Raw genomic sequence first — 26,599 nt, forward strand, 5'->3', positions numbered from 1 at the left:
CTGCAGCTCGGGGGGGTGAGCGGGGACTTTGGTGCTCTTGCCTGCTTTCAAAAGGAAAAAAAAGAAAAGTATGAAACGATCCCCACCCCGTTGTGATGTTGGGTGCTGAGTTCGCAGCATTCCGAGGGGAAAATTGGAATTAGGAAAAAAGGGGAATGGATCGATGCACGGAGTGACAGGGCAAGGGGGCATGGCTTTAAACTGAAAGAGAGGAGGTTTAGCTGGAACATTAGGGAGAAATCCAACCCTGCACAGGTTGCCCAGAGAAGCTGTGCCTGCCCTGGAAGTGTCTCAGTCCAGGCTGGATGGGACTCGGAGCGACCTGAAAGAATTCTGTGATTCTTTTTTCAACGTGTAGTTACAATACTGCTTAATTTTAATTTCAGGTAATCCTAGGGTCCCAGAGTGGTCTGGGTTGGAAGGGACCTTTAACTTTAAGCCCATCTTCCCCTGCCGTGGATGGGGACACCTTCCACTATCTCAGGCTGCTCCAAGGCCAGTCCAGCCTGCTCCCAGGGATGGAGCAGCCACGTAATGTGTGTTGTTTGCTTGATGCTCAGATTCCTTGCCCTGCGTGATGGGTATTAGCAGTAAATGACCCTCCAGACCTTCTCCCTCAGCGTGTCCTTTCTCTGCAGTGCTCTTGCTCCATTGGCTGCACACTCCGGGCACAGCTTTAGTGTTTCCTCTCTGGAGCATTTAACAGCAGCAAAAGGAGCAGACACTATTCCTGGTGCTGTTTTGGAATTATTAGATTGTAGCAATAATTGTTTTTAAAGGGTAGATGTGATATTTGCTACCAGAGCAGGGTGAATAGGTCAGGGGAAAGGGGAGCAAAGTTTCTGATGGCTGCCCCTAAGATGGGCACAGTTAGGGAAATACGGGGACTATTTCACCTGTCCCATATATATCTCTGTGTCTGTATAAGGTCTGAATCTGAGTAGAGCCCTGAGACCATCTCTGGGTTTTCCAGCAGCTCTAGTCAGGTTTTTAGTGCCACACGAGGAGAACAGAGGGTTTAAAATCATGATCACCTTGTTTCAGAGGGGCACTAACTATCAAGTTCACACCTGCCAAAGCACAGACATTTTTCTGGAGCTGTAAACGTGGGGGCAGCACCTTCAGGAGAATTTGCATTAGAATGGTCCAAATTTTGCCTAAGAATTTTCTTGCAGGAAGGCAGGGATGTTGTGAAGAAGCACAGTGAATTAAATGCTTCAACCCTGCTCTCCTCTGTGTCCACCCAGCTCACCCACTCCTGGTTAAGCTTTTAGGGGAGGCAGCATTGCCCTGCATGGATGCTGAACTGTTTTCCAATTAAAATCATTTTATTTTCTGCCTCTTTTTCCTGAGCTGCTTCGTCGTTTTAATCCACCCCAACTTCACTTCCCTTCTGAAAGGTTGGGCCAAAGTTTGGGCTTTTCTGTGCCTTTTATCCTTCAGCTTTTCTGAGGCAGGATGAGGATTGTTGGGTGCTGGCTCTAGGAGGACAGCAGGAGCTGTAGGCTGCAGTCCTGTGCCCCTCGACGCCCCTGCAGCCAGGTGAGCAGGTGCCACCCCGTGCCAGATGTCCCAAATGAGGCTGCAGGAGAGAAAACCCTTCAGAATTCTGTGAACTCCTACAAGCAGCATGGAAATAGAATGTTAAAAAGTAGAAATATCAGTTAAATTCCTGCCTTTTGCCGTCCCCTTGACTTCAAAATGCTGTCTTTGCTGGGCTTGCCTTTTGCTCCTGCTGCTGGTCCCGAGCTGGTTTGCAATTCCTGATGAATTCCTTTTCTCCCACCCCAGCTCTGCACTCCCCCATACGTGCAGTAACTTTTTCTGGCTTGACGTTCATATGGGATTACTTCTGGCTCAAAAGAGACGACAGCCAGAATTACCTATGAAATACTTATTTTGAAATTGCAGGTGACTGGTGGGTACTTGTGGGTAAGCCTACCTCGAATAATTTCTTGCAGAGGTTCTCATATTTAAGGAAAAAAAAATTAAGAGGTTGGTTGGTGTTTTTTTTTTAAATATGGAGGGAAAATTGGATTAAAAACTAGTTTTAGGCAACTAAGGGTCAGCAGATTCAGAAGTGTTGCGCTAGAACTCCTACAAAACCTCAAGAATAATTGATTGCTCTGAGTGTATCATCTTTGGGTAAGCTCAGAGATGTGTCCTTTATGTTGGCAAGTTGACGCATGAAAAACCCTTTTTAATTTCTGGGGGTTTTTTCTCTATTAAAAGATTTTTGAATTTTAGTCATAAAAAGCTAATACTGTGAAAGCAGCAGGTATGGCAAGAAGCTAAGCATCTTTTGGAATTCAAATGCCAATGTACTGGAGAATATGCCTGCTTATTGTCACATGGTTTTATTGTAGACAAAATAACATATTGGGATTCAATTTTTCTCTGCACCTTTTTTTCACATTAAATTAATACTTTGTGTGGCTCCAGAGAACTTTTCAAAGTCTTCCAGACCAGACCTTTGGTTTCCTGGGGCTTCTGTCTTTCAAGCAGCTGTGAACATCTCCTAATTAGATAAATTACTTTGTAGTGGGCAGAGCCACAAAACAGGAGGTGCTGGTTAAATTAAAGGGGAAAAATAGAAAAATCCATTCTCTGAAATGGAATGCCCCACTGCTTTATGACTATTACTGTTGTAAGGTTTTACATTTAAGTACCTGAGGTTTAAAATTAAATGTCTAATATAATTTGGCGCTGGTAACATGAAGCCCGCGACTGCCCTGGGAGAAAATCTCGACAGCTTAGTTTGGTGTTTCAAATTGCTGCGTGCTGGATAGTGAGCAGCTCGTGCTGCTGGCTCACTATTTAGCTCACTCCCACCTGCTGTTCAGCATCATTTCCAATGCAGGAACATATTTGCCTTAAAAACTCCTGAAATTTCAAAAGGCCGTTCCAGCAGCACATGAAAAATTAATTCTTTTTGCCTTTTTTCCCTTTTTTTTTTTCTTTTTTTTTTTTTTTTTTTCTCCCCCCCTTCTCCTCCATACTCTTGTAAGTGCTTGACAGAAGTAATTTTAGCAGCGAGAGAGAATAAAAACTGGGGGCAGTAAATCCCTGTCCAGGAACCTCTTGTGCAGATTCTTTATGGACCCAGAATTGATCTGCGTGTCAGATCCTGATGTAGTTTCAACTGTTTATCACCCTAATGGTGGTAGAGAGACCATGAACATCAACTTATAATCCCCCATGAAAGAAATTGGTGTTTGCAGTCAATGAAGGAGCAGCTCAGCTTTATTGATAGATTTGGAACAATTACTGCTGCTCCAGCTATTGGCCCAGAGGTTTTCCTGGATCCCACTGGAAGCCTGCAATGTTTTTTCCTCTGATAAATCTTCTCCTTGATGGTTGGTTGTTTTTAAATCGCCCAGAATTATCTGTAGTTGCTCATTGCTGGGGAACAGGAGGGTTTCTGGTCTCAGGGGAGCCGTTTGTGACCTCTTTGGGTGTTAAAGTTCTGTTCTGCATCCCACAATTCTTTCTCTGTAAATCTATTTCAGAATCTCTGAAAATCTTATTTTCGTAAAACCACAAAACTTTTACAGCTGGAAAAGGCCTCTGGTATCGAGTCCTACCCTTAACCCAGCGCTGCCAAGCGATTTGTGTGTCTGTGAAGAACCTGACAGACAGATCCCCCAGTCTTGGGGTCTGAACCCCATCAGAAGTTTTTGTGGTGCCAGGAACCACAGGCAGCTGCCTTGCAAAAGTGAGGTTTGTGAGACATCGCTCGGAGAAGACCGAGGATGTAATTTCCTACCTGGGCACGAAGCAGCAGTTTGGTTCATTCTCTTTTTGAATGCCCTGTTTTGTCATTTGGCTTCTGTGCCCTGAGACCATCAGAGGGAGGGATTGAGCATTCGGCTCTTCTGACAGAGCCCTGCAAACAGCCCTTTGCATGGGGCAGGCATTTCTGGTCTCTGGACTTGTAAATCGTCATTTGAATTCCAGCATGATGTAAAATTCTGCCGTAAATCAAATATCTGTTTAAATATCATCCACTTAGGCTTTATCACTGTACAATTGCTTGTACGGGCCATTTGAGCTCGGCTGTAATTTATGGAAGTTGTAATACCCGGTGTCTTCTGAGTTTCTAACAGTTTGGTGTTGGGGTTTATTAATGCAGAATTGAGTTCTCACCGTGCCATGGGGTGTGAGAGGTCGCTGGAGTGTTGATGTCAATGCAGACCTTGCAGCTTGCCTTCCTTGTCTGATCCTGAGCGCTGGGAATGATTAAATGACGGAGCCTTCTGCTCTGCTTTGGAAAAGGAAATGGTTCAGCTTCATCAGAAAATAGCATTCAGAGCTGTTGGAATTCCATAGGCAAGTTCTTGGCCAGGATCAGTGATGTAATTTCAGATAGATTCATGGAATTTCAGAATTAGTTTTGGTCAGCGTATTACAGATGGTTTAGGTCGGAAGAGCTTTTTCCTCCTTTTTAAATATGGAAATTGTGACTGAAAAGCAAATATAGATTTTTTTATTTTTTTTTCCTACCTGCTTTAGAGCTACCCTGGGGTTTTCTGTAGTTCTTACTGCTTAATATAATAAAATTCACCTTGTATGATACGTGCACACAGTTTACATTATCTTACATATAGGACAGGAAAGAGAACATTCTTCTACTTTTCATACCTTTTTGTGATGCGCAAATTGCTTTGGGCAAAGTATATCCAGAGGGAAACTATTGCAGTTCAGCAGGGTAAAACTCTGCTAACAACAACTTATTACTGCCTTTGCTTTCTCAACATACTTCGAGGAAACTTGAGTTATAAAGCACTTGATGTCTAGAAAATCATCCTCTTTCAGCATGAGGTTGTGTACCGAGAAACTTCTGGTATTCAAACTTACCTGGCATTCTTGACAAGCTCTCGACTGAAATAGCCCAGTCAACCAGAAATACTGAAAAATTCTGTGTAGCACTGTCTGAGGAAACAGGAGACTGGTAATTTTTTGGATTGCTGATCCTGCAGGACTTGAGATTTCAAACTGGTTTTAGTTCAGGCTGGGGACGATGGGGTTTTGCAACCTGTGGCTCCCCAAAGTAAAGGCCTGGAGGGCAAGGGTGATAAACAAGTGCTCTGAAAAGGGGTTTGGAGCATCAATCCAGCTGGTGCTGTCCGCCTGGGTATTTTAGGAATGTGTTAGCCTCTGGAAGCAGCAGGACCCAGCGCTTACCCCTTCTGTTCTGCAGCCCACAAGAATCTCAGCCAAACGGGAAACTTTGGGGTCACTGTCCCTGGAAGTGTTAAAAAATGCGTGGTGCTTAGGAACACCTTTCAGTGGTGGGTTAGGGCTTGGACCCCAGGGTCTGAGAGGGCTTTTCCGACCTAAATGATCCTGTGGGTGTGTGCCTTCCTCCTGCCCGTGCAGGCCGTGGCTGGCAGCCCAGTGACCACCAGGCTGGAGATGAGCTGCTGCCGTCTGGTCCCGCTGAGCCTTGCATCCAGCAGAGAGGGGACATCAAAGAGCGAAAGATCTGAAAGCAGCTCTCTTTGCTTTGTGTCTGTGGTGGCACCAAGAGCCCTCTGAGGTTTAAACTCTGCCATGATGTTGGTTTAGGGACGACTCTGGGTCCGTGGGCATTTCTGCACAGCTTGGCTGAGTTTCAGCTGCTCCTCTGTTTATCCAGTGCTGCTGTTTAAATCCTGAGCTACGTTTTTGCAATTCTCCAGCTGCTTTTCTTGTTGAAGATCCTCTTCTTTCTGCTCTCCCCCTGATTTAAACACAAAGAATTTTTGCATTCAGCAATTAAATCCTGCTCGTGATTCCAAGAAACATGAGTTTGCATCCTCAGGTAATTTGACATTGGCAGCCTGATGCTGATCTTAATGTTGCTCACAGCTTGGAGTGCCAAATGTCTGCCAGTGAATTGTTCATGGGGCTGAATTAACTTTTTGACTGAGCTATAAAGCTCTGGGTTTTCCCCCAATTTACTTACGGATGTTTAAATACATGTTTTGCGTTTAGTTTGGCTTACACTGAAGGATTTACACTGAAGTAAAAATGCAAGTAGCATGTTCTTTATAATAGGGGGGGAAAGGTGATTTATTGCTGATTACTGATGTTGATTAATCTGATTTGATTGTCTGGCGGTGTTCAGTAAATCAGTGCTTTTTCTGCCTGTAGCTGGGCTTGGTTGTCACACCTTCTCTGTTATCCCCACTCAGGAGAAAAAAAAAAAAAAAAAAAAAAAAAAAAAAAAGGGAAAAAAACCCTCAAGCCAAAACATTTTATTTTTATTCTTGGAGTTTGAGCTTTGACCTTACAGAATAGTGAGGAGAGTGAATGTTGTCTTCATCAATTCTTCAACGCCCTGTCCAAGAAACACTTTCCAAAAGTCAGGACTTCTCAAGGAAGGAGGCTGGATACCCAGCATGGTTCTGTGTAGCTCAGACATTTGACATTTGACAGATACAGCTCTTAGAAGTCTGCAAAATGTATTCTCTCCTCTGGTTTTATATTAGAACCATTATTTTGAATCATTACATTAAAACGTTTTTATGTAAGCCACAACATTGAAGATGATCACACCTCTGGACAAGGGGAATTCTTCATCAGGGAGGCTGTCCTGTAATCTCACTTGTATTTAGAAGAGTGTAAGTGTTAGAAGTTTTTATTTTGCTTGTTTGCAGTTTAAGGTTGCTTTAATCTGGAATGTTTGCAGTAATTGCAAGGAATTAAATACATGAGCTGGATTCACACAGTATCCTGCAGGAGGTCGTGGACTTTGAAAATAAAATCGTGTTTGCAGAGAGCATTATAAATCGAGAGACGCGCTTTCGAGTAAACGTAGAGGAAAGACATAATACTGCCAGAGCAGAATGTGACATTTTATAAACTCTTCGATTCAAGTAGTGTGGCTTACAAATTCCATAAGCCCAGTGCGTTCTGTATTTAAGGAGTCAATAAGGGAAACTTAAAGAGGTAAATAAATAAGCTTCCCAAATCAGCGGGCTTTTATTTTTTATTAATCTTCTTATCTTAGTTTAAATAAGCTAAGTTTATCTAATAATGTAAATTCTAAATTTATTTAAAGTTTTGTAAAGTCTTAAGCGTGAAGCTGAGAAAGCAAAATGTTCACGTGTAGCTCCCATGGGAGCAATTCCCGATTTGTGGATTTCTTCTTTTTGCACATCCACACTCTGGAGGTTCCAGCAGGTGTTTGTAACAGTTACATTCTTGTTTATTGGGCAGGAGTGCGGTGCTGTGGTTTGTAGGGTCTGGAGGAAGAGTGTGCAAGAGACACAGCCGGTGCTTTTATTCCTTCTCGGGCTTAATGAAGGTTCTGTTCCAATTAACAGCAGAGCAGTTGCCCCCTCAGGCGCGGCTGTTGGCGGGCTGGCTTTCTCCCCAGCCCAGATCACAGAGCGGGGTTTTAGGGATGGGGTGTATTCCTTCCCTATGGAATCCAACACTTCACAGAGTGGGGTTTTTAGGGATGGGGTGTATTCCTTCCCTGTGGAATCCAACACTTCACAGAGTGGGGTTTTTAGGGATGGGGTGTATTCCTTCCCTGTGGAATCCAACACTTCACACAGCGGGGGTTTTAGGGATGGGGTGTATTCCTTCCCTGTGGAATCCAACACTTCACAAAGTGGGGTTTCAGGGATGGGATGTATTCCTTCCCTATGGAATCCAACACTTCACAGAGCGGGGGTTTTTAGGGATGGGGTGTATTCCTTCCCTATGGAATCCAACACTTCACACAGCGGGGGTTTTTAGGGATGGGGTGTATTCCTTCCCTGTGGAATCCAACACTTCACAAAGTGGGGTTTTAGGGATGGGGTGTATTCCTTCCCTTTGGAATCTAACACTTCACAGAGTGGGGGTTTTTAGGGATGGGGTGTATTCCTTCCCTATGGAATCCAACACTTCACAAAGTGGTGTTTTAGGGATGGGGTGTATTCCTTCCCTATGGAATCCAACACTTCACAGAGCGGGGGTTTCAGGGATGGGGTGTATTCCTTCCCTATGGAATCCAACACTTCACACAGCGGGGGTTTTAGGGATGGGGTGTATTCCTTCCCTATGGAATCCAACACTTCACAGAGTGAGGTTTTAGGGATGGGGTGTATTCCTTCCCTATGGAATCCAACACTTCACACAGCGGGGTTTTAGGGATGGGGTGTATTCCTTCCCTGTGGAATCCAACACTTCACAGAGCGGGGTTTTTAGGGATGGGGTGTATTCCTTCCCTATGGAATCCAACACTTCACAGAGTGGGGGTTTTTAGGGATGGGGTGTATTCCTTCCCTATGGAATCCAACACTTCACACAGCGGGGGTTTTAGGGATGGGGTGTATTCCTTCCCTATGGAATCCAACACTTCACAGAGCGGGGGTTTTAGGGATGGGATGTATTCCTTCCCTATGGAATCCAACACTTCACAGAGTGAGGTTTTAGGGATGGGGTGTATTCCTTCCCTGTGGAATCCAACACTTCACAGAGTGAGGTTTTAGGGATGGGGTGTATTCCTTCCCTATGGAATCCAGCACTTCACAAAGTGGGGTTTTAGGGATGGGGTGTATTCCTTCCCTATGGAATCCAACACTTCACACAGCGGGGGTTTTTAGGGATGGGGTGTATTCCTTCCCTGTGGAATCCAACACTTCACAGAGTGGGGGTTTTAGGGATGGGGTGTATTCCTTCCCTGTGGAATCCAACACTTCACAGAGCGGGGGTTTTAGGGATGGGGTGTATTCCTTCCCTGTGGAATCCCACACTTCACAGAGTGGGGGTTTTTAGGGATGGGGTGTATTCCTTCCCTATGGAATCCAACACTTCACAGAGTGGGGGTTTCAGGGATGGGGTGTATTCCTTCCCTATGGAATCCAGCACTTCACAAAGTGGTGTTTTAGGGGTGGGGTGTATTCCTTCCCTATGGAATCCAACACTTCACAGAGCGGGGGTTTTTAGGGATGGGGTGTATTCCTTCCCTATGGAATCCAACACTTCACACAGCGGGGGTTTTTAGGGATGGGGTGTATTCCTTCCCTATGGAATCCAACACTTCACACAGCGGGGGGTTTTAGGGATGGGGTGTATTCCTTCCCTATGGAATCCAACACTTCACAGAGTGGGGTTTTAGGGATGGGGTGTATTCCTTCCCTATGGAATCCAACACTTCACACAGCGGGGGTTTTAGGGATGGGGTGTATTCCTTCCCTATGGAATCCAGCACTTCACAAAGTGGGGTTTTAGGGATGGGGTGTATTCCTTCCCTATGGAATCCAACACTTCACAGAGCGGGGGTTTCAGGGATGGGGTGTATTCCTTCCCTATGGAATCCAACACTTCACACAGCGGGGGTTTCAGGGATGGGGTGTATTCCTTCCCTGTGGAATCCAACACTTCACACAGCGGGGGTTTTAGGGATGGGGTGTATTCCTTCCCTATGGAATCCAACACTTCACAGAGCGGGGGTTTTTAGGGATGGGGTGTATTCCTTCCCTATGGAATCCAACACTTCACAGAGTGGGGTTTTAGGGATGGGGTGTATTCCTTCCCTATGGAATCCAGCACTTAACAGAGTGGGGGTTTTTAGGGATGGGGTGTATTCCTTCCCTGTGGAATCCAGCACTTCACAAAGTGGGGTTTTAGGGATGGGGTGTATTCCTTCCCTATGGAATCCAACACTTCACACAGCGGGGGGTTTTAGGGATGGGGTGTATTCCTTCCCTATGGAATCTAACACTTCAAAGCTGCCTCACAGCGCACACGGCTCGGGGAGTGAAAGAAGCCTCTGTGCTGGGATCTGGCCACAGCCTGGGGATTGTTGGGGGCCAGCTGGAGCTCAGAGCCCCAGCCTTCCCTTCCTGCAGGTGGGACAGCTTCCCCTTTCAAGTGCCCAGGCCCTTCATTTGTCACAGTTGATGTCACCCCTTCATGCAGCCGTGGCTGTGCCACCCAGGGGCCGGGGACATCAGGAGTATCCCATGCACTGGGGCTTCTCTGGTGAAGGGCCCTGACTCATTTATCCAAGAGCTAGAAAGAGGGCTTGATGAAACTTGAAAACTTAAAAAAAAAAGTTTGTCAATGGCGTTTACGCCACCTGACACCTCTGAAAGACAGAGCTTTGTGTTTTAAGAGCTTTGCTTTTCAGCTCTGGGGCTCTGCGATAGGAAAATGTTTGATTTTGCCTTTGATTAAGAGCAGTCTTGGTGTTGCTGCCATTATTTCTCTTCCTTTCTGACACCGCTGCTCATGGCATACATTACCAGGATACATTACCTTAGCTTTTTCCTGCCTAGCATGATGCAATTAACAGCCAATTTGCTGTACAGCAATTATTCAGCTTTAATTGGGAAATGTTAATACTGGAAGTCTCTTGATTTTTTTCCCCCCCTCCAAAACGCTGATATTAGGGCTTGTCACTGAAGTCTCGTGGACTGACAGTGGAGAGTTTCCTAACCTCTTCTCAATTACCACAGAGTGGGTTTGAAGCTTGAAGTTATCCACAGGTTATACAGACGGAAGGTTAAAGTACAGGAGTAGAGACGAGACATCTTTCTGGCTCTGAGCATCTCTTTGAAGAGAGTCAGTTCTTCCTCTCTTTCTTACTTTGCCTATCTTGAAACACAAGGTAAATATTTTAGTAGGAAGTGATTCAGTAAGCCATGGATTCATTATTTTCCAAGTGCCTGGTGACCTGCAGGCTCTATTTCAAAGCAAAATGTTGTTAAATGAGGATTTTTTTATGCAGTAAGACAGCGCTGATGCTTAGATCAGGGTGGAGCTCTGCCCCCCTGTGTGTAATTAAGGTGAATTTATTATGCATCTCATTTTGATCTAAATAGAATTTGTCACACACTTGTACGTACCTGCCCACGGTGGAGCTTGTTCACCCAAAATGTGTTCATTTAGTGTGCTCCACGTGTCTGTTCCCACATCTCCATTCCTGGGAAGGGGCCTGGTGGATTTGCCACCTCCAGGGTTCTGCAGCTGGCAGCTGTTCTTGAGGTGCCTGATGATCTACCTGGCTTCAGAAGGGGGAGGTGGAAACCACTCAGAGTGTGAATCATAGAATCACAGAGTGGTTTGGGTTGGAAGGGCCTTGAAGACCATCCTGGTCCACCTTCCCACTTGGACCAGGCTGCTCTGAGCCCCATGCAAACTGGCCCAACAGACCAACACATGACCTGGGATTGAACCAGACCTGGGGTGTGTCTTCAAAAGGATCATCCATCTCCTTTCTGCCTCGTGAGGAGGGAACAAATTCCCTGAGATGACCAAGTTACCTGTGGTGAATCCCCGTAACTCGTCTTTCGTGCTGTTTTCCACTCTCAGAGCTGATGGCCAGGGAAACAGCAGTGCCCACAGCCCCGTACACCCGGCTGCTAACAATTGAGGGTGACACGCTGTAAGGCTCACAGGGCTGAGGCTGCCCAGTGAAAACGTTCTGCCACAAGAATTAGGGATGTTCCCTGTACGTCTCGGCTGTAGGTCTGTTCAGCAGGAGCCATGAAGTTACTTTGCCTTGGGATGTGGTGGCATCCTGCAGCATCCCAGACTCGCATCTCTTTCCTGGTTTGTTGTCCTTATGTGTTCAAACAACTTGTCAGGCTTGATCTTTCCACAGGGCATGTTCACATCCAGAGCAGAGGAGGGGAGGGAACGGATGCGTCTGTGTAACGGGGGATGAGATAAATTAACAAACCCTGCTCACTCAGGGAGCAGTTTGCATCATCCCTGCCCCTGACCTAAACCTGCTGCAGGCAAGATGTGTGGAGGGAGATTAGGATCTCATCCCCAGTTCACGTTCTGAGGTTGCAGGTCCTATAAAACACAGTCTTAGCTTTGCCTGTCACCATCCTGGCAGCACAGGAGAGAATGATGTAGGAATAGCTGTCCTCTCCTTGTGGGAGCTGGTGAATTCCTCCTGGAAACAAGGAGCTTCTTTTGGAAGGGAGCTTCTTTTCTTCCCAGCCGTCCTTCAAGTTCCAGGGAGCAGGATGCTGTTTTGCCAGCACTGTAATGTGTTACTCCCTGGGAGGGAAACGTGCTTTTGTGGGTTTTTTAAGCACTATTGTTGCGTTTCTCCTCTCACGATTCCTTTATGATGGCCCAGTGTTGTGCATCGGTAGGGAATGAGCTAGAGGTGACTTGTCTTCTCTTAAAATAAGGGAGATAATAATGAAGGTCTTTCCAAAATTACTGAAGCCTTCCAATCTCTGTGCCTGAGCATCTTGAGGCTAATTTTCTCTCCCGAGGCTGTGGACAATGTCCCTTCCTTATCATAAAGTGGAAGGGACACCCATGCCCTGAGGTCTGATCACTTGAGATGCTGCCACACAGCAAGAGCCAGACCCCCCAAAGGCTGAGAGATCCCTCTTTGGCTGTCTAGAAGGAAGCTTTGTTTTCTTTATTTCATTGAAATTGCGCTTAGAGGAAAGGAGTCATTCAGTGGGACGTCCTAATGATGACGAGACAGCTTTGAGGTTTGCAGGCTCTGGGCACAAGGCTGCAAAAATGGGAGATGCAGGGAAGGAAAGGAAAGGGAAGGGAAGGGAAGACTCCCTAGGCTCTTTGGTGTCCATCCCCTAGTTCTTCTCAGAGCTCCCTTTAATTTCCTTCAGTGCAGCAGGTTAATTTAAGCCCTCCATAGCCTGAGTGTCCGAGCTGAGCGCAGCTCAGTGCTGACCAGATGGACCTAATTCCTCCCAAAGGTGTGAGCTCTCTCTCCTTGACGAATATTTGCCTTTTTTCTTCATCCTGGAGGCTGTAATCTTGTGCCACCCCTTCTCCCCCACTCCCAGGTGTTTATTACATCCACAGACTGGTGCCAAGCTGCAGTTCTGGCAGGATTTTAATGTCAATCCTGTACGTCTGTGCCTGACTTCAGCCTTCCATGGTGGCTGTGCGATTGCAGCATCCCTTTAACTTGGGTCTGAGGCAGAGGAGGAAGATAAAGAACTTGATAGCACATTTACGGTAATAGCTGTAAAGGGAAGCTGGAGAGCAGTGGATTTCACAGCCAGAAAAATCTCAGCTCAGGGAAATGGGTCTGAAATACAAACTACAGATAGTTATAGTCTCTTGCTTCCCCTGTTTAAATAAAAGGATTGCTTTTCTCACCTTTATTTAAAACACATGTGTGGAAGATGAAAGTGTCCAGCTATTTTTTTATTATTCAGTCCACGAGCTACCGACATCTTTGCCTTATTTCATTTCAGCACTAATGGCACAGTGAAAGTTCTGAAACACCCTCTTTGGATTCAGCCTTCCTTGGGTCGCAGCAAAGATTCCTGCTGCAGGCAGAGCTGTTGCTGTTGTTTTCGTCATCAGCGCTTTCTTTCTCCTCTTGAACCTGGTGCTATTAATTGTGTTGCTGCTTCTGCTCTTTAATTGATCCCATTCACCGCTCCCGCTTTTGTAACGTCTGACTTCTTGTCACTTCGGCAAATCAAAAACCCAAATTAATCAATCTCCAGCCACTTGAGAATAAGGCCGTGTTGGGGAGCTGGGCTTGACAAAAAAGTCTAATTTCACTTTGAAAGCCTGTTGGAAAATTTTAACAAGAAGATGCAAGAAAAATGTAAACCAGATCAAGCTCGACTTTGGTCTGTGGAGAATAGCGTCACCTGTTGAGTTTGTTTCAAGTTTTTGTAAATAGGTGATTTGACAAAAATATGAAATAAATCAAAAGGCACGAAGATAGAAGGGGTCAGAATATCCTTGGTTCCGCTGCAGATGGTTGCACAGGAGAGAGGGTTGTGTGTGTGACAGAGAGAATAGGAACCGTGGGCCAACGACGAAGCTCCGCTCTTGGACTTTTGTGTCCCAGCCTTTGTGCTGTGCTATTCCCGTACCTCACATGTTGCCTCTTTTCCTGCTTTTCCAGCCCCCAGCTCCTCTAGCCTGGCCTGGGTGCTGGTTTTGGCTTATTGTCCCTCATTTCCTTGGCCTTCTTGGCTCCTGTGCTGGCCTCTCCCGCACCTCTGCTGTGACGGGTGCTGAAGGAGTCGTATCTCTGACAGGTTTGGTGCAGGGGCTTGGCAATTTGGGATGCAAGGTAGTTGTTTTTCTGTTCTAGAGGCACCAGGAAGCACAGTCTGGGTTTGGATCGAGTTTCAGACGGCTCAGTTTTGGGGATGTTCACCTGCAGAACAGAAGGCTCCAGGGAGAGCTCAGAGCCCCTTCCAGGGCCTAAAGGGGCTCCAGGAGAGCTGGAGAGGGACTGGGGACAAGGGATGGAGGGACAGGACACAGGGAATGGCTTCCCAGTGCTAAAGGGCAGGGAGAGATGGGATATTGAGAGAAATTCTTCCCTGTGAGGGTGCAGAGCCCCTGGCGTGGAGAGGCCCTGGCACAGGGTGCCCAGAGAAGCTGTGGCTGCCCCTGGATCCCTGGAAGTGTCCAAGGCCGGGCTGGATGGGGCTTGGAGCAGCCTGGGATAGTGGGAGGTGTCCATCCCTGCCCATGGCAAGGAGTGGGACTGGATGATCTATTGGGTCACATCCAGTCCTGTGATTCAGTGATGTTTCTGTTTATTTTCCACTCTTTTCAAATCCAGAAGGACACTCTCAAAGTCCTTAAGGGGCACAAATGGAGGTTGAGCACAGCGCAATCTGTTGAGCGCACGCAGCTTCTAAATACCAGAATATTTAAAAAGATAGGATGTGGGAATTGGATGGCAAGTTACCTTTTAGAAGATGTGTGTAAGACTGGGAAAGGATATCAAATTGTTTCAAACAGCAAATAAAACCCAGTACAACAGCACAGCTCTTGAGACTCTTCTGAGGATTGGTTTTCATTTAATGTTCTGTCTCTTGACTCCGGATTGTAGTTGCAGACAAAGTGTTTCTTCTGTTCCACCCCTCCTTTCTTCTACCACAGTTTGTCACACTTGAAAGGAATTTCTCTCATGACCATAATTGCAAAATGGATCTTGGAGAGAGGCAGACACGGCACTTGCTTTGTGGAGTAAAAACTGCCTTTGCTTTTTTGTTTTGTTTGGTAAATTCTCGCAAATGAGGGTTGGACTTGCACAAGCAGAGCAATCTCCGTCTTAATCCATGTGTCCTGTACCTGTAGAGAAAAATCACCATGTGAAGAGCAGAGGGGTGGGGTTTTTATGTCCCATCTCTTCATAACTCGAGGGGTGTTTGGTCACCGAGTGTCACTTGTTGCTTTTGGGTGTGGAGTGAGATGCTGCACGTGTTTATACAGGGCTGCCACGACCCTGGAAGTGTCCAAGGCCAGGCTGGACAGGGCTGGGAGCAACCTGGGATAAGGGGAGGTGTCCCACGGCAGGATTTGGGGTTTAAGGCCCCTTCCAAGCCAAGTGTTCTGCCATGTGGCTGCATCAGCTCTCCCTTGCAGCTGAAGGAGTTAGTAATGGCACTGGGGAGGGATGGAGGGCGGGAAGGAAGGCTCTTGGCTGCTGTGGGACAGAACATGGACATCTCTGGCTCACTCCTGGAGGTTGCGGGCAGCAGCAGGGGTGGGCTGAACCACGAGGACGCTCTGTTTTTGGGGGAGAAGACGTTTTCCTGCAGCGTCTTGCTGCGCATCACTTCAGAACGGCTGCAAAAACGAGGCTGTGGCGGTCAGGACAACCCCAGCTCTGCAGCAAGGGGAGAGTTTTGTCCTCAGTGTCGTGTAATGGAGCTCTGCACCCTGCAGATGATGACCATCGTCAAGGGAAGCCATGCCCCTACAGTCCATCAAGAGCTGCAGAGCTAATGATGGGCTGGGCAGATAATCGGGGCAGAGTTAATTGTAAGGTTCGATATGGCATCTTGTCAGCAGAGATAAGTTGTCACGTTTTCCACTTGAGCTGAAACTAAATGATTGTAAAATAAGTTATGAGTGTCCTTGGGCCTGTCTGCCAGAATGATGGCTAAGAATACATTCCTGGCCCATCAGTCTCAAGCAGCCCGCTTGATATTTATGCGAACTGAATGTTATTTTATTCCCCCTCTAGTCATGCTTGTCAGCTTCCCGAGTGAAAAGTGAAACTGCTGCTTTGACTCATACTTCAAGTATTGAAGCTCGGAGAGGCTGCAGATTGTTATTATTATTACCAGTATTATATATTTTTTCGGGTGTGTGTTGAACATTGATGCCCGATTGGGAAGAACTAATGGCTGACATTGAACGTGCAGGATGGCTGGAAAACAGCCCATCCCAGCCCAGTGGAACGCAGCTTATGAGTTCCAGTGCCTCTGTCAAAGCTGCTTGAGATGGGGAGTAATGAGGCGCTTGCTTTTTTAATTTGCCGTGCCTTTCTCCTTGCCTTTTTTTTTTCCTCCCTCTTTTTTTTTTTATTTTAAATTTTATTTTATTATATATTTAAAAGTGCCTGCAGTGGTCGTCTGTTCTCAGGCGTGGTAATTGATACCAAATAAAATGCATTATTTGTATTCAGTCAGGAGGATGAAATTGCATTCAGCGGGCTGAAGCCTGAACTCATTTACAGTTTCCCGAAGCCCGGGCTTTCAGGAGCCCTCTTTTCAATTTGAAGAATACCTTGTCAGGCAAGAGAAGGAGTGGGGAATGGGAGAGCACAGCGTGGAAGCCCAGCGCCTTTTGATTGCTCATATTTTAAACCAGGGGAATGTTAAATAACTCCCATCTTCAAAGGGTGGGCTCGGAAAGCGGGAATCCGGGGCAGTAACACACCGGCGAGAGCAGCTCGGCTCCATTTATGAGGGATCAACCTTTCCTTGCTGGTTGAGGGGGAGGGAAAGCTCCGGGCTCCCACTTGAGAGCAGTTTGACCCAAGGACAGCAGGTTATTACCTGGAAGGGGCTGTGGATGACGAGGATTTACCACGGGAGGTTAATTCCTCAGCTCTCCGACGCCAGGCATCAGCCCCGTACGTCCCTCATTTTTCAGAGCTCTCGAGCAGGTTTTGTTGGGGGGATTTACGGCCTGGAAATTAGACAGAGCTGCCACCAGTGTGTGGATGTCCCCTGATGGTTTTTAACAGGATGTGTTCTGTGGCGTTGCCTCAGGATTGTGGGTTTTTTTCACTGTTCGATGGGTGCAGGGGCAGGAGATGAACTGGCGTGGGTTTAAGTGTTCCTGAAGTGAAAGCCGGGAATGAGGGTGGAGGAAGTGAAGCGTTTTGAATCAAAGAATCCCAGAAAGGTTTGGGTTGGAGGGAACAGGAAACATCACCTAGTTCTAACACCTCAGAGAGGGACACTTTCTGCTATCCCAAGCTGCTCCAAGCCCCACTGTTCAACCTGGCCTTGGGCAATTCCAGGGATGGGGCAGCCACAGCCTCTCTGGGCAAAATGGGGTTTTTTTCCTTCATTTTTGAATATCACCGTTGGAAACCTCCAGAGTCAAGCTGGAGGTCAGTATTTGGGGCTGGCAGCAACCCCATTGCATCTGTGCTCATGCCTTTGTGTTTCTGGCACCCTCTTCTGCATCTTCTTTCCATGTCATGGATCCAAAGGGATCTGCGTCACCTTGGCTGAGAGAATTCCCACGGGGATTTTCACCTGGGTTTGCCTTCTTCCTCTCCTGCAGAGACAGCAAACTCTGCCAGGAGAGCCACTTGCACCCGTTATGGGTCAAAGCCTTAAAATCTCCCACACTGATACAGAGTAAATATATTCCCATGATTCTCATTTGGGGTTAAATTCTTGGGAACTGGTTTCAAGCTAGTGGATGTAGGCAAAAGAACAGAAATCCTTAATATAAAGATTAATGTTTGGTTTGGTCTCTCTTGCCAGGCAATTAGCTACATAATTTATCCCCCACTAATAACTTAGAGCACCACTGTGCTTAGGGGGTAATTAGGAAATAAACTTTATCAGGAGGAAAAAGAAACCAAAATAAGTTGGGTTTTGTCAAATAGGCAGTTCTGGGGGAATTTAACTATGCAAAAAAAAAAAATCAAAAGCTATTTTTTTTTAATAATCTTTGGCTTGATATTTTTCTGACGTATTAAGTTAAACTTAAATACACTCCTGTTATTACACTTAAGCTTTATAATAAGGATTTTTATTATTTTCCCTGTGCTTGCTATCCTAAAACCAATCATCAAGTATCTAACCCCAAAAGGCAATCATGAGAATGTATTTGCTGAATATCTGTCTGGGAGATTTTAAGGATATGGCACATAAATGCAGTCCTGATACCTCACTAAGGTGCAATATGGTATTTAAGCAAGGTTCTGGAAATGGCTTCACTTTCCATAATAGCAAGTGCTTTCCTTTAAGTATAGCTTTTATGTGGAATTTTATAATTAAAATCCAAACCAAGCCGGTAATTAAACAAAAATCATATTACCAACCTTGGGGGGAAATCCTGTATTAAGGTTACTTGAGTATTTACTGTGTGGAAGGACCCAGTTCTTAAAATTGTTTGAGTTAATAAAGCAGGAAGCTGAACAGAGTAGTGTGGGGTTATTTATTTTCCTTGGGAGCAGGGAGGAAGCGACCCTTTATCACACAATTATTACCTGTACCAGGTGTACATGACTTACCTTATTTTCCTTCCTTTATCGCCATCACCACCTTTCCAGTGTATGTCTGTCTGATATTAATGCCAGCAGAGAACATCCAGAGGATGCAGGGCTATCTCTATTTATGTATTAAAATGTCCATGTGTTAAACCAATTAATTTGAGGCTGGGGAAGATGAAGATCTTTGGAGGAGGGAGCAATTGGAAGCATTAAAGCACTTTGCAATTGTTTTTGTGCATTCCAGCTGGCCTGCTCCTAAAATTGATGCTGAGTCCTGTCAATCTAACAGGACTTGAATCAGCATCTCAGCCAAGTTGGGGTTTTTTTATAAAAAATGATGGCTGTTGTTTGGAGAATCTCCTGAATGCACCCAAAGCAGTATCTGCGAAGAGGCAGGGCTTGTAGCTTGGATTCCAGCCATCCGCTCCCTGAAATGTGGCAGCATTTTGATTTTTCTCCCCTTTTCTTTGCCCCCCCACCCAACTGCAGACACCGGCCTGGGAGATTCGGTGTGTTCCAGCCCCAGCATATCCAGCACCACCAGCCCCAAACTGGACCCCCCTCCTTCCCCCCACGCCAACAGAAAGAAGCACCGCCGGAAGAAAAGCACAAGCAACTTCAAAGCCGACGGCATCTCGGGCACGGCTGAAGGTAGGTTTCAAAAAATAAAAAAAAAAAATTCAAGCCTGGATTTTGAAAATGCCCATTCCAAAGAGTGTTGTTAGCTCGGCTACAGCCTTGGCTCTGAATGCACGAGGGAAGAGGGAATTGTGAGAAATTAAAGAGTGAGCTTGTAATGATGGAGCTGAACCATCTGAGGCGTCACGGTGGTGGATTCGGCTGCCTGAAATGTGTTTAGAACTTTTTTTTTTTTTTTAATAAATCAGAGTCCCCAAGTTAATATGGAGCATCATTAGGTGCTGAGGTAAGGAAGAGGCACACTTGGAAGGTTAACAAGGAGGAAAAATTCAGGTTCGCTCCATAGCACACAGATCACGTCAGAACTTGCGTATTTTTTTCAGTATTATTAAATCTTGTGTTATCACATCTCCTTAGGCACATCCTGAGCTCTAGAATGGCCAACACTTCTGATGCCTCTCATTGTTTGAATATTCAGCTGCTCGTGGAAAGCTTGTGTTATTTGAGGATAAAAGGGAAAAGGGGAGAGTTTAAATGTTTGGGTTCTTTTTTTTTTTTATGAGCCAAAAAGCAAAAGCCAAAAAGAACTTCTTTTTCTCCCTTAGTTTAGCTTACTATTTCCACACTGCTGTAGCTGTTCAATGCCCTTCTGAAGGGGTAACAATGTGTACAGGAGCCAGATATGATATAAAACATGCTTGCAGCTTTAGAAAAGAAGAAAAGAAACATGCTAGGATTCAACCAAAAGAGCTCCAGAAAAAAAGAGATGAACAAGGGTGGTTGGAGGGCTCAGAAACTGGGGAGTCAACACATAAGGAGAGATGAAAAAGGGAGACAATGGAATAACATTGTGGGAAAAGGGGAGTGTTGAGTAAGAAAAAGATGTGGTTGTAAGCATGGGAAAGTGAAAAACAGCTAATTCAGTATCAAAGAATGTTGGAACAAGTTCTGAAAAAAGGATGACAATTGCAGACAGCTGAAGAGATTAAAAATAGATGTGATAATAGTATACAACTGAGAAGGGGCATGTTAACTACTACTTAGTCATCCTTATTTTCCATTTATTTAATTTCTCAATTGCACTTCTATCACATCCGGAATTTATTTCCCCAGCTATCTATACAAATCCTTTTCTAAAAAGCCATCAGCTTTTTTTTTTTTTCATAACAGCTCCTGTTGTGTTCTCTTTCCAGTCATTTAACTATCTTTGCTGTTAGTTTCTCCCTAGTTTATGGCCCGAAGCCAAATTTTAGTTCAACCTTTCGTTTTTAATTTGTCTTTTTTTTCACTTTTAAAGAAGCCCTTTTACACCACTTATTTTCATACCTCAATGGCAAATTACAGAGGGGATTTTTCAGAGCGTTCACCATTGGCCCAAGAGTATTTTGTTGAAGTTAATGTGGATCAAGGCCAGCTGGATATCGAGAGCCTTTGAAAAACCTCTTTCTGAGCAGTTAATAGGTGTATGTTTTCTTTCTCCTGGGGAGATTATTCTCACAAGGCGCTGGAGCTGGAGCCTGTGTGGTTCTGGGCTGCAGGCAGGGACCCCGAGGAGGCAGTGGAGGGTTTGCACTTGGCTCACTTGTCCCTGATGTCTCTGTTTTGATTGCAGAGTCTGTCCTTCATCCTCCTCTCTTTTCTCTTCCTCTTCTCCTCCTCGTCTTCCAGCGTTACACCATGTTACCTGAAACCTCTTGCAATAACTCAACAAGATTGTCCCCTCTCGTAGAGATGGGATCAGTGTGCTTCCAGAAAGGCAAGGAGCTGTTGGCCAGCAGCAGCTCAGTAACACTCAGGGAGCCTTAAAGGAGGTAGAATAATTTAGGCTGGAAAAGCCCTCTGAGATCGAGTCCAGCCATTCCCCCAGCACTGCCGAGGCCACCACTAATCCATGTCCCCTGGTGCCACATCCACACATATTCTAAATCCCTCCCGGGATCGGGCCTCCAGCACTGCTCTGGGCAGCTGGACAACCTTTTCTGTGAAGAATTTTTCCTCTGTATCCACCCTGCCCCTCCCCTGGCCCTGTTCCCTCTCCTCCTGTCCCTGTTCCCTGGGAGCACAGCCCGACCCCCCGACTGTCCCCTCCTGTCAGGGAGTTGTGCAGGGCCACAGGGTCCCCCCTGAGCCTCCTTTTCTCCAGGCTGAGCCCCTGTCCCAGCTCCCTCAGCCTCTCCTGGGGCTCCAGCCCCTTCCCCAGCTCCTTTCCCTTTCACAAGGGAGGTGAAGCTCTGAGCACACTCCAGCAGTGCCAACATCTCCTTTCACAGTGTTCATACCTCTGCATGAGCCCATCAGCCTCCTTTGACCTGCCTCTTCCCACGTGTCTTCTGAGCTGAGCACTCTGTTCCGTGTGGGACTTGCCAGTTGTGTCTCAGGAGGGCATCAGTGGTTGTTAAACCCTCTAATTTTACAACATCTCTTGTCAGGCACAACCCTCCTGTTGAAAAGCGGCGGTTTGGCGGCAGGAGCAGGACTCGGGAGTTTCCAGGCAGGGCCCTGGGCATCCCAGAGCTCTGGGCATCCTTCAGCAGACAGCTCATCTTGCTGGTCCTTGAATCCTTTGCGGGGCTGGGAGGGGATGGCTGACAGCGAGGACAGGCAGCCTCGTCTGTCAGCGGGAGCTGAAGGAGAAGGCAATGAGGCGTGCTCCAGCTCCTGTCCTTTTAGGAGAAGGGCGTCTCACAAAGAGTAATAGTGGTTGTGGATTCCCATTAAGGACGTCCTAGCAAGGCTCAGAAAGGCCGGGGAGGCCGCTCTTCCCAAGTCCTGTGGATTTTCTGGGGCTTGCCTTGGTGCACAGCAGAGTCACCGGATCGTTGGCGTTGGAAAGGGCCTCCAAGATCCTCGAGTCCAGCCAGGTTCAGGCAGTTCTGGGTATTTGCTCCAAGCAGTTGAATGTCAGAGGGGTTTAGGTTGGATCCCAGGGAAAAGTTCCTCCCCCAGAGCGTGCTGGGCACTGCCCAGGCTCCCCAGGGAATAGGCACAGCCCCGAGGCTGCCAGAGCTCCAGGAGGGTTTGGACAGCATTCCCAGGGATGCCCAGGGTGGGATTGTCTGTGCAGGGCCAGGGGCCAGATTCAATAATCCCTGTGGGGCCTTTGCAGCTCTGGATGTCCCATGATTCTACGATTTCCACATCTGTCTTGCACTTCAAAGCAGTTTCCAGTTCCAGTGATTTCCTTGTTCTCCAGCACTTGGCTACAAATCTGTCTAGTGACCTAAAAGATTCCCTTGGGGATTTTTCTTTCCCCGCCGTAACATACATTTGCACCCTCAGGAGGTTACTGCACTTTCGAAGACCACAAATCCAAATTAGGCCATCGAAGAAGATGTTCTGGGAGATGGAGACACTTGGAGCCAGGTGCTTGAGAAGCAGCAGGTGACTTGCTGTAAACGGGCACTGGGAGCCTGTGGTGATAACTGTGGGAGAACCATGTCTTCCTTCCTTCTGGAAATGCTGGGCTCCACGTGCAGAGGAGGAGGAGGGTCCTCCTGCAGTCGCTTTTCTCAGGCAGGTACAATGGATCAGAGTTAGATGGTGTGGTTAATTCTAGATTTTGTGTCGCCTTCCTTTGGCTCCAGGCATGTTTCAAGCGTCAGCTTTCAAACAGGAATTCTGGGTTCCTTCATTTTTGTCTGCACCAAAGCTCAGGTGTTCAATGAGGTTTAAATCTGGTCTTCAGCAAACTCAAGCGTTTTTACTGCACTTTGCAGGGCTTTTTTCCCCTCCTTGAACGTGCCTGCTTTGATCATTGACCTCTGCCCAAGTATTCAGATATCACGATGATGGACACTGAGCTCGGGGTGGTTCACCAATTCCAGGGACTGATGCTCATCCCTTTTATGCCCTTCCATAAAGGTCGTGCTGATTCTTCTCTCTCCACACTATCTGCACATGCACAGCCCTCTCTTTCTGGGATGGGCTCTTTCATCTCACTTGGTTTATCTTTCCGCAGCTTTTCTGAGACAATGCTCACAGCAACAAAAATGCTAAAGCACCTGCGCTGCACTTGGATGAAAATTAAAATTCAGTTCTTATTTTGGAAAATCAGATTCTTGTCAGTTTTTTTTTTCCCAGCGCGGTGAAACCCAGGGAGAAGTTTTTCAGTTCTCTGTGCAGAACTTGTCACTTGAAAAAAAAATCCCTCAGTGTTTTTGAGGGTAGCAGCAGGAATGCTTACATTAGGCAAGGTGCCAGCAACCAGCAGTTTTTTTCCCACCACGCCGCCTGAAGTTGCTCGGAGCAGGATTAGACAGAGCTGTGTTTCAAAGAGGAATGGCTGCTCAGAGCCTCATCTGTTTGGGTCCCCTTGTGCTGCTGCACTTCCTGCAACAGCCAGGGATAATAGGAAGGCTTTTCAGCTGGAAAACAAGCAGAAAAATTAAAAAGCTTTCTTGGAGATACTCTTCACAAGAAGATCTTTCCTAGTGTTTATTTTTCGTACTCTTGTTAGCTTTAAAGCTTTTATGGCTGTGCCAGCTTGAGGCTGCCTCCCCTCCATCCGTCACTGGGGTTTTAGGAGAGCCCCAGGCTGCCTTTCAGCACTGGGATCATCCCTGCTCTCCAAGCTTTTCATTTTCATTTTCCCGATCTTTTCAGGTCTGCTGTAGGGCCACCACAGCCCCATCCCAGTGGGGTGGGGACATCCACTCCTTCCCTCAGGAGGATCATGGAATGGGCTGGGTGGGAAGGGACCTTGGAGCACATCCGTTCCACCTCCTGGGGTGGGACACGGGCAGGGACACTTCCACTGTCCCAGGTTGCTCCAAGCCCCATCCAGCCTGGCCTGGGACACTGCCAGGGATCCAGGGGCAGCCACAGCTGCTCTGGGCACCCTCCCAGGGCAGGGAATTCATCTCCTCTCTCGGCACCCTGGGACAAAACCCCCCTGGCTCCACGTCCATCATGCAGGTGGAGCTGGGAGGCAGCGCCTGAGGAGCAGGAAATGTGATCAGCAACTTCAGGGAGACTTTCCAAACTCTCTGAAATCCGTGTTCTTCTTCTTCATCATTTGTTTCTAAAGAAGTTTTGAAGGACAAAGAAGGACCTTTTATGTTTCTTCTCAGAACTGTTTTCTTAACACAAAGGTATTTGTTCTCTGTCCCTTGTGCAGTAATTGCTTTTTCTGGTGCTTCGCTGCTCTGTTCAGTCCAGACCCAACTGCAGGTTTACGCTTTCTGGCTTGTAGCTAAAGGATGAACCCCAGTTTACTGAGAAATCCTAATTTTTTTGGATTTTCTCGGGTTAAAGTGGTAAAGGTATTTTAAGAGTCCCTTTTTTTTTTAAAAACACGTGTGTTTTATGTCACTGAGTGTTGAAAACTGAGCCCTAGTTAAGTGGGAAATTAACACGTGTTAGTTTAATTTCTGTGGACGGAAGAACAAGGTTTAGAGAGACTTCTCATATGTTCTTTTAGCAATAAGCAAAACCATCAGTGCTTTCAGCTGGTGTCTCCCTGTGTCCCTGTCAGCCACCCCACCACCAGAATGGTTGTGAATTACAGAAATGCAGTTCTCTGTATAACACATGAAACTTGGCTGTTCTAAGAATAAAAAGAAGCAATACAGAGGGTCGCTGAAATGCGTGGAAAACCTGTGGGCGTTTTCCCTACCCTAAGCTTTCCTGAGCATCGTGGTGATTTACCTGCTGGCATCATACCCTGAGGCGATTTAAGTGTTCTTGGCACCTCATTGTGATGTCCTCCACGTAATTCTAACATACACTTCCTTGGCTGCAGAGTTTAGGAACTGTGGTGGCCACGCTGAACTAAAAAAATTCTATTCCTCTAAGCACAAAAAAAAAAAAAAAAAAAAAAAAAAAAAAAAAAACAAAAAAAAAAGTCGTTTGGGATTTTTGGAAGTTTAGTGGAAACAACTCAAGGAGCAAAAGTGGGAGAGCAGATTCTTCCTTTGGCAGATGGACTTGACATTGTTAATGCTAATACTTGCTTATTGTACCCTGAATTAAGCACCATGATGAAGGAAGGTATTTTTACTTGCTGCTCTTAGAGATATATTTAATTTTTTTTTTCCTGGCTTTTTATGGTCCTGAAGAAACCTTCTGACATTGTCAGAGGACAGCATGTTCACAAACCTTTCCAGCACAAAAAGCCACAGCGTCGTCACTGCCTTTTCTCTGAAATGTAATATCTTGACCTGCAGCTGCAGCAAGGGCAAAACCACTCACCTATTAAAGAGTCTGTGACCTTTGGAATCAAATCCATTGGATGTCGAGGTCCCTTGGATGGATTGTGTTGCTTGAAGTGATGCCCAGAACTAAGCTGCCACCAAAACTTCTTCAAGGAAAAGAGGAGAAGCTGTTTGGAGTCCATCAGAAGATAATTAAGTGTATAGGAAACAGGTGTTGCCCGTGTAGGAACACAGCAAAAGTTACTCCTGGTGATCTTGCCATCCTAATTATTTTAGCTGGTCCCTATAAATCAATAATTACAGCCTGCTCTGTAATGGTATTGGGGTACAGCAACAGCACAAAGTCTGGGGATTAATCAGGAGGGGAAAAAAAAAAACAGTAATTCCTTAATAATTTCCTGCTTGCCTTTTTTTTTTTTTCTCCTTTTTTTTATTTTTCTTTTTTTCCTTGCCCTTTTTTTTTCTTTTTTGCTATACTCTCCTTAGAATGATACGAGGTATCTTAAGCGTTCCCCCTCTAAAAACAAATACATAGATACAAAGTTTAAAATCCCAAATGCAGACCCAAATCACACAGAAGAGGAGTATGTTCTCATTATGTTGTGAAGTATTTCTGTGCATCTTCTGATAAAGGGTTTAGTGACAGCAGGTTTTGCTTCTGTTTCTGGTCTCTTTAAGTGCCTGAAGTTTTAGAAAGTAAATGTTCATAGTTTTAAAAAATAGTGAGGGCTTAAAGAGAGAGTGATACAAAAGTGGCATTTTGACAGCAATGCTGAATGAAGAAAAGAAGGATTTATTTGGAGCTGGAGGGGTTGGCAGGATAAGCAGATTGCTGGGAAGGTTCAGGGGGTTTAAATAGGTTTATAATCATTTAGGGTTACTGCTGAATTCTCTTCATCTCTACAATTTGTTGGTCATCATGTCATTTGTGTGGTCTTCCTGTACATGAAGCATTTCAGGAATTGCAGCAAGTAACACTTAAACTCCGCTTCCTGGACTTGGACTTCGATGAGTTTGCTTTCAGTGAGATTTTAGGAGTTTGTTCAGTTAAGTATTTGCATCCTCGATTTGCAGATTATCTCACAAGAGTTGTGAGCCTCTCCTGACTAACTATTCTCTGCTCTAGCTGCTTTTTAGGAAACCATTTCTTTTAAATACCTCCCAAAACAAGGCAGGTCTTAGGGTTTAATTTGCATTAAAAACGGGCAAAATACCTAGCTGTGTTTTCCCTGCCTGCAAGAGAACTTTAAAAAGAAAATCCAGCAGTGCGTGCCCGTATCTGTTGTCTGTAATGCCAGATGCTTGTTTGAGTTTATCACCTCTCCCTGTCAAAACGCTCCTGGGCTCTAATTCCACTCATCAGCTGTGGCTTCACGCA

At 46.0% G+C, this 26,599-nt stretch overlaps 1 protein-coding gene across 7 annotated transcripts in view; it reads left to right on the plus strand.

Moving 5' to 3' along the window:
* The window catches only part of AGAP1 (ArfGAP with GTPase domain, ankyrin repeat and PH domain 1), a 303,821-nt gene that overhangs the window by 211,477 nt on the left and 65,745 nt on the right, over window positions 1-26,599 (plus strand). For all 7 annotated transcript variants that reach the window (XM_066322379.1, XM_066322381.1, XM_066322380.1 and 4 more), the window contains one exon: window positions 18,920-19,081. In XM_066322379.1, the coding sequence (XP_066178476.1) occupies window positions 18,920-19,081 (162 nt within the window). The remainder of the gene's footprint in view (window positions 1-18,919; window positions 19,082-26,599) is intronic.

The sequence above is a fragment of the Sylvia atricapilla genome, chromosome 7, assembly GCF_009819655.1.
Source record: "Sylvia atricapilla isolate bSylAtr1 chromosome 7, bSylAtr1.pri, whole genome shotgun sequence".
NCBI classification, from domain to species: domain Eukaryota; kingdom Metazoa; phylum Chordata; class Aves; order Passeriformes; family Sylviidae; genus Sylvia; species Sylvia atricapilla.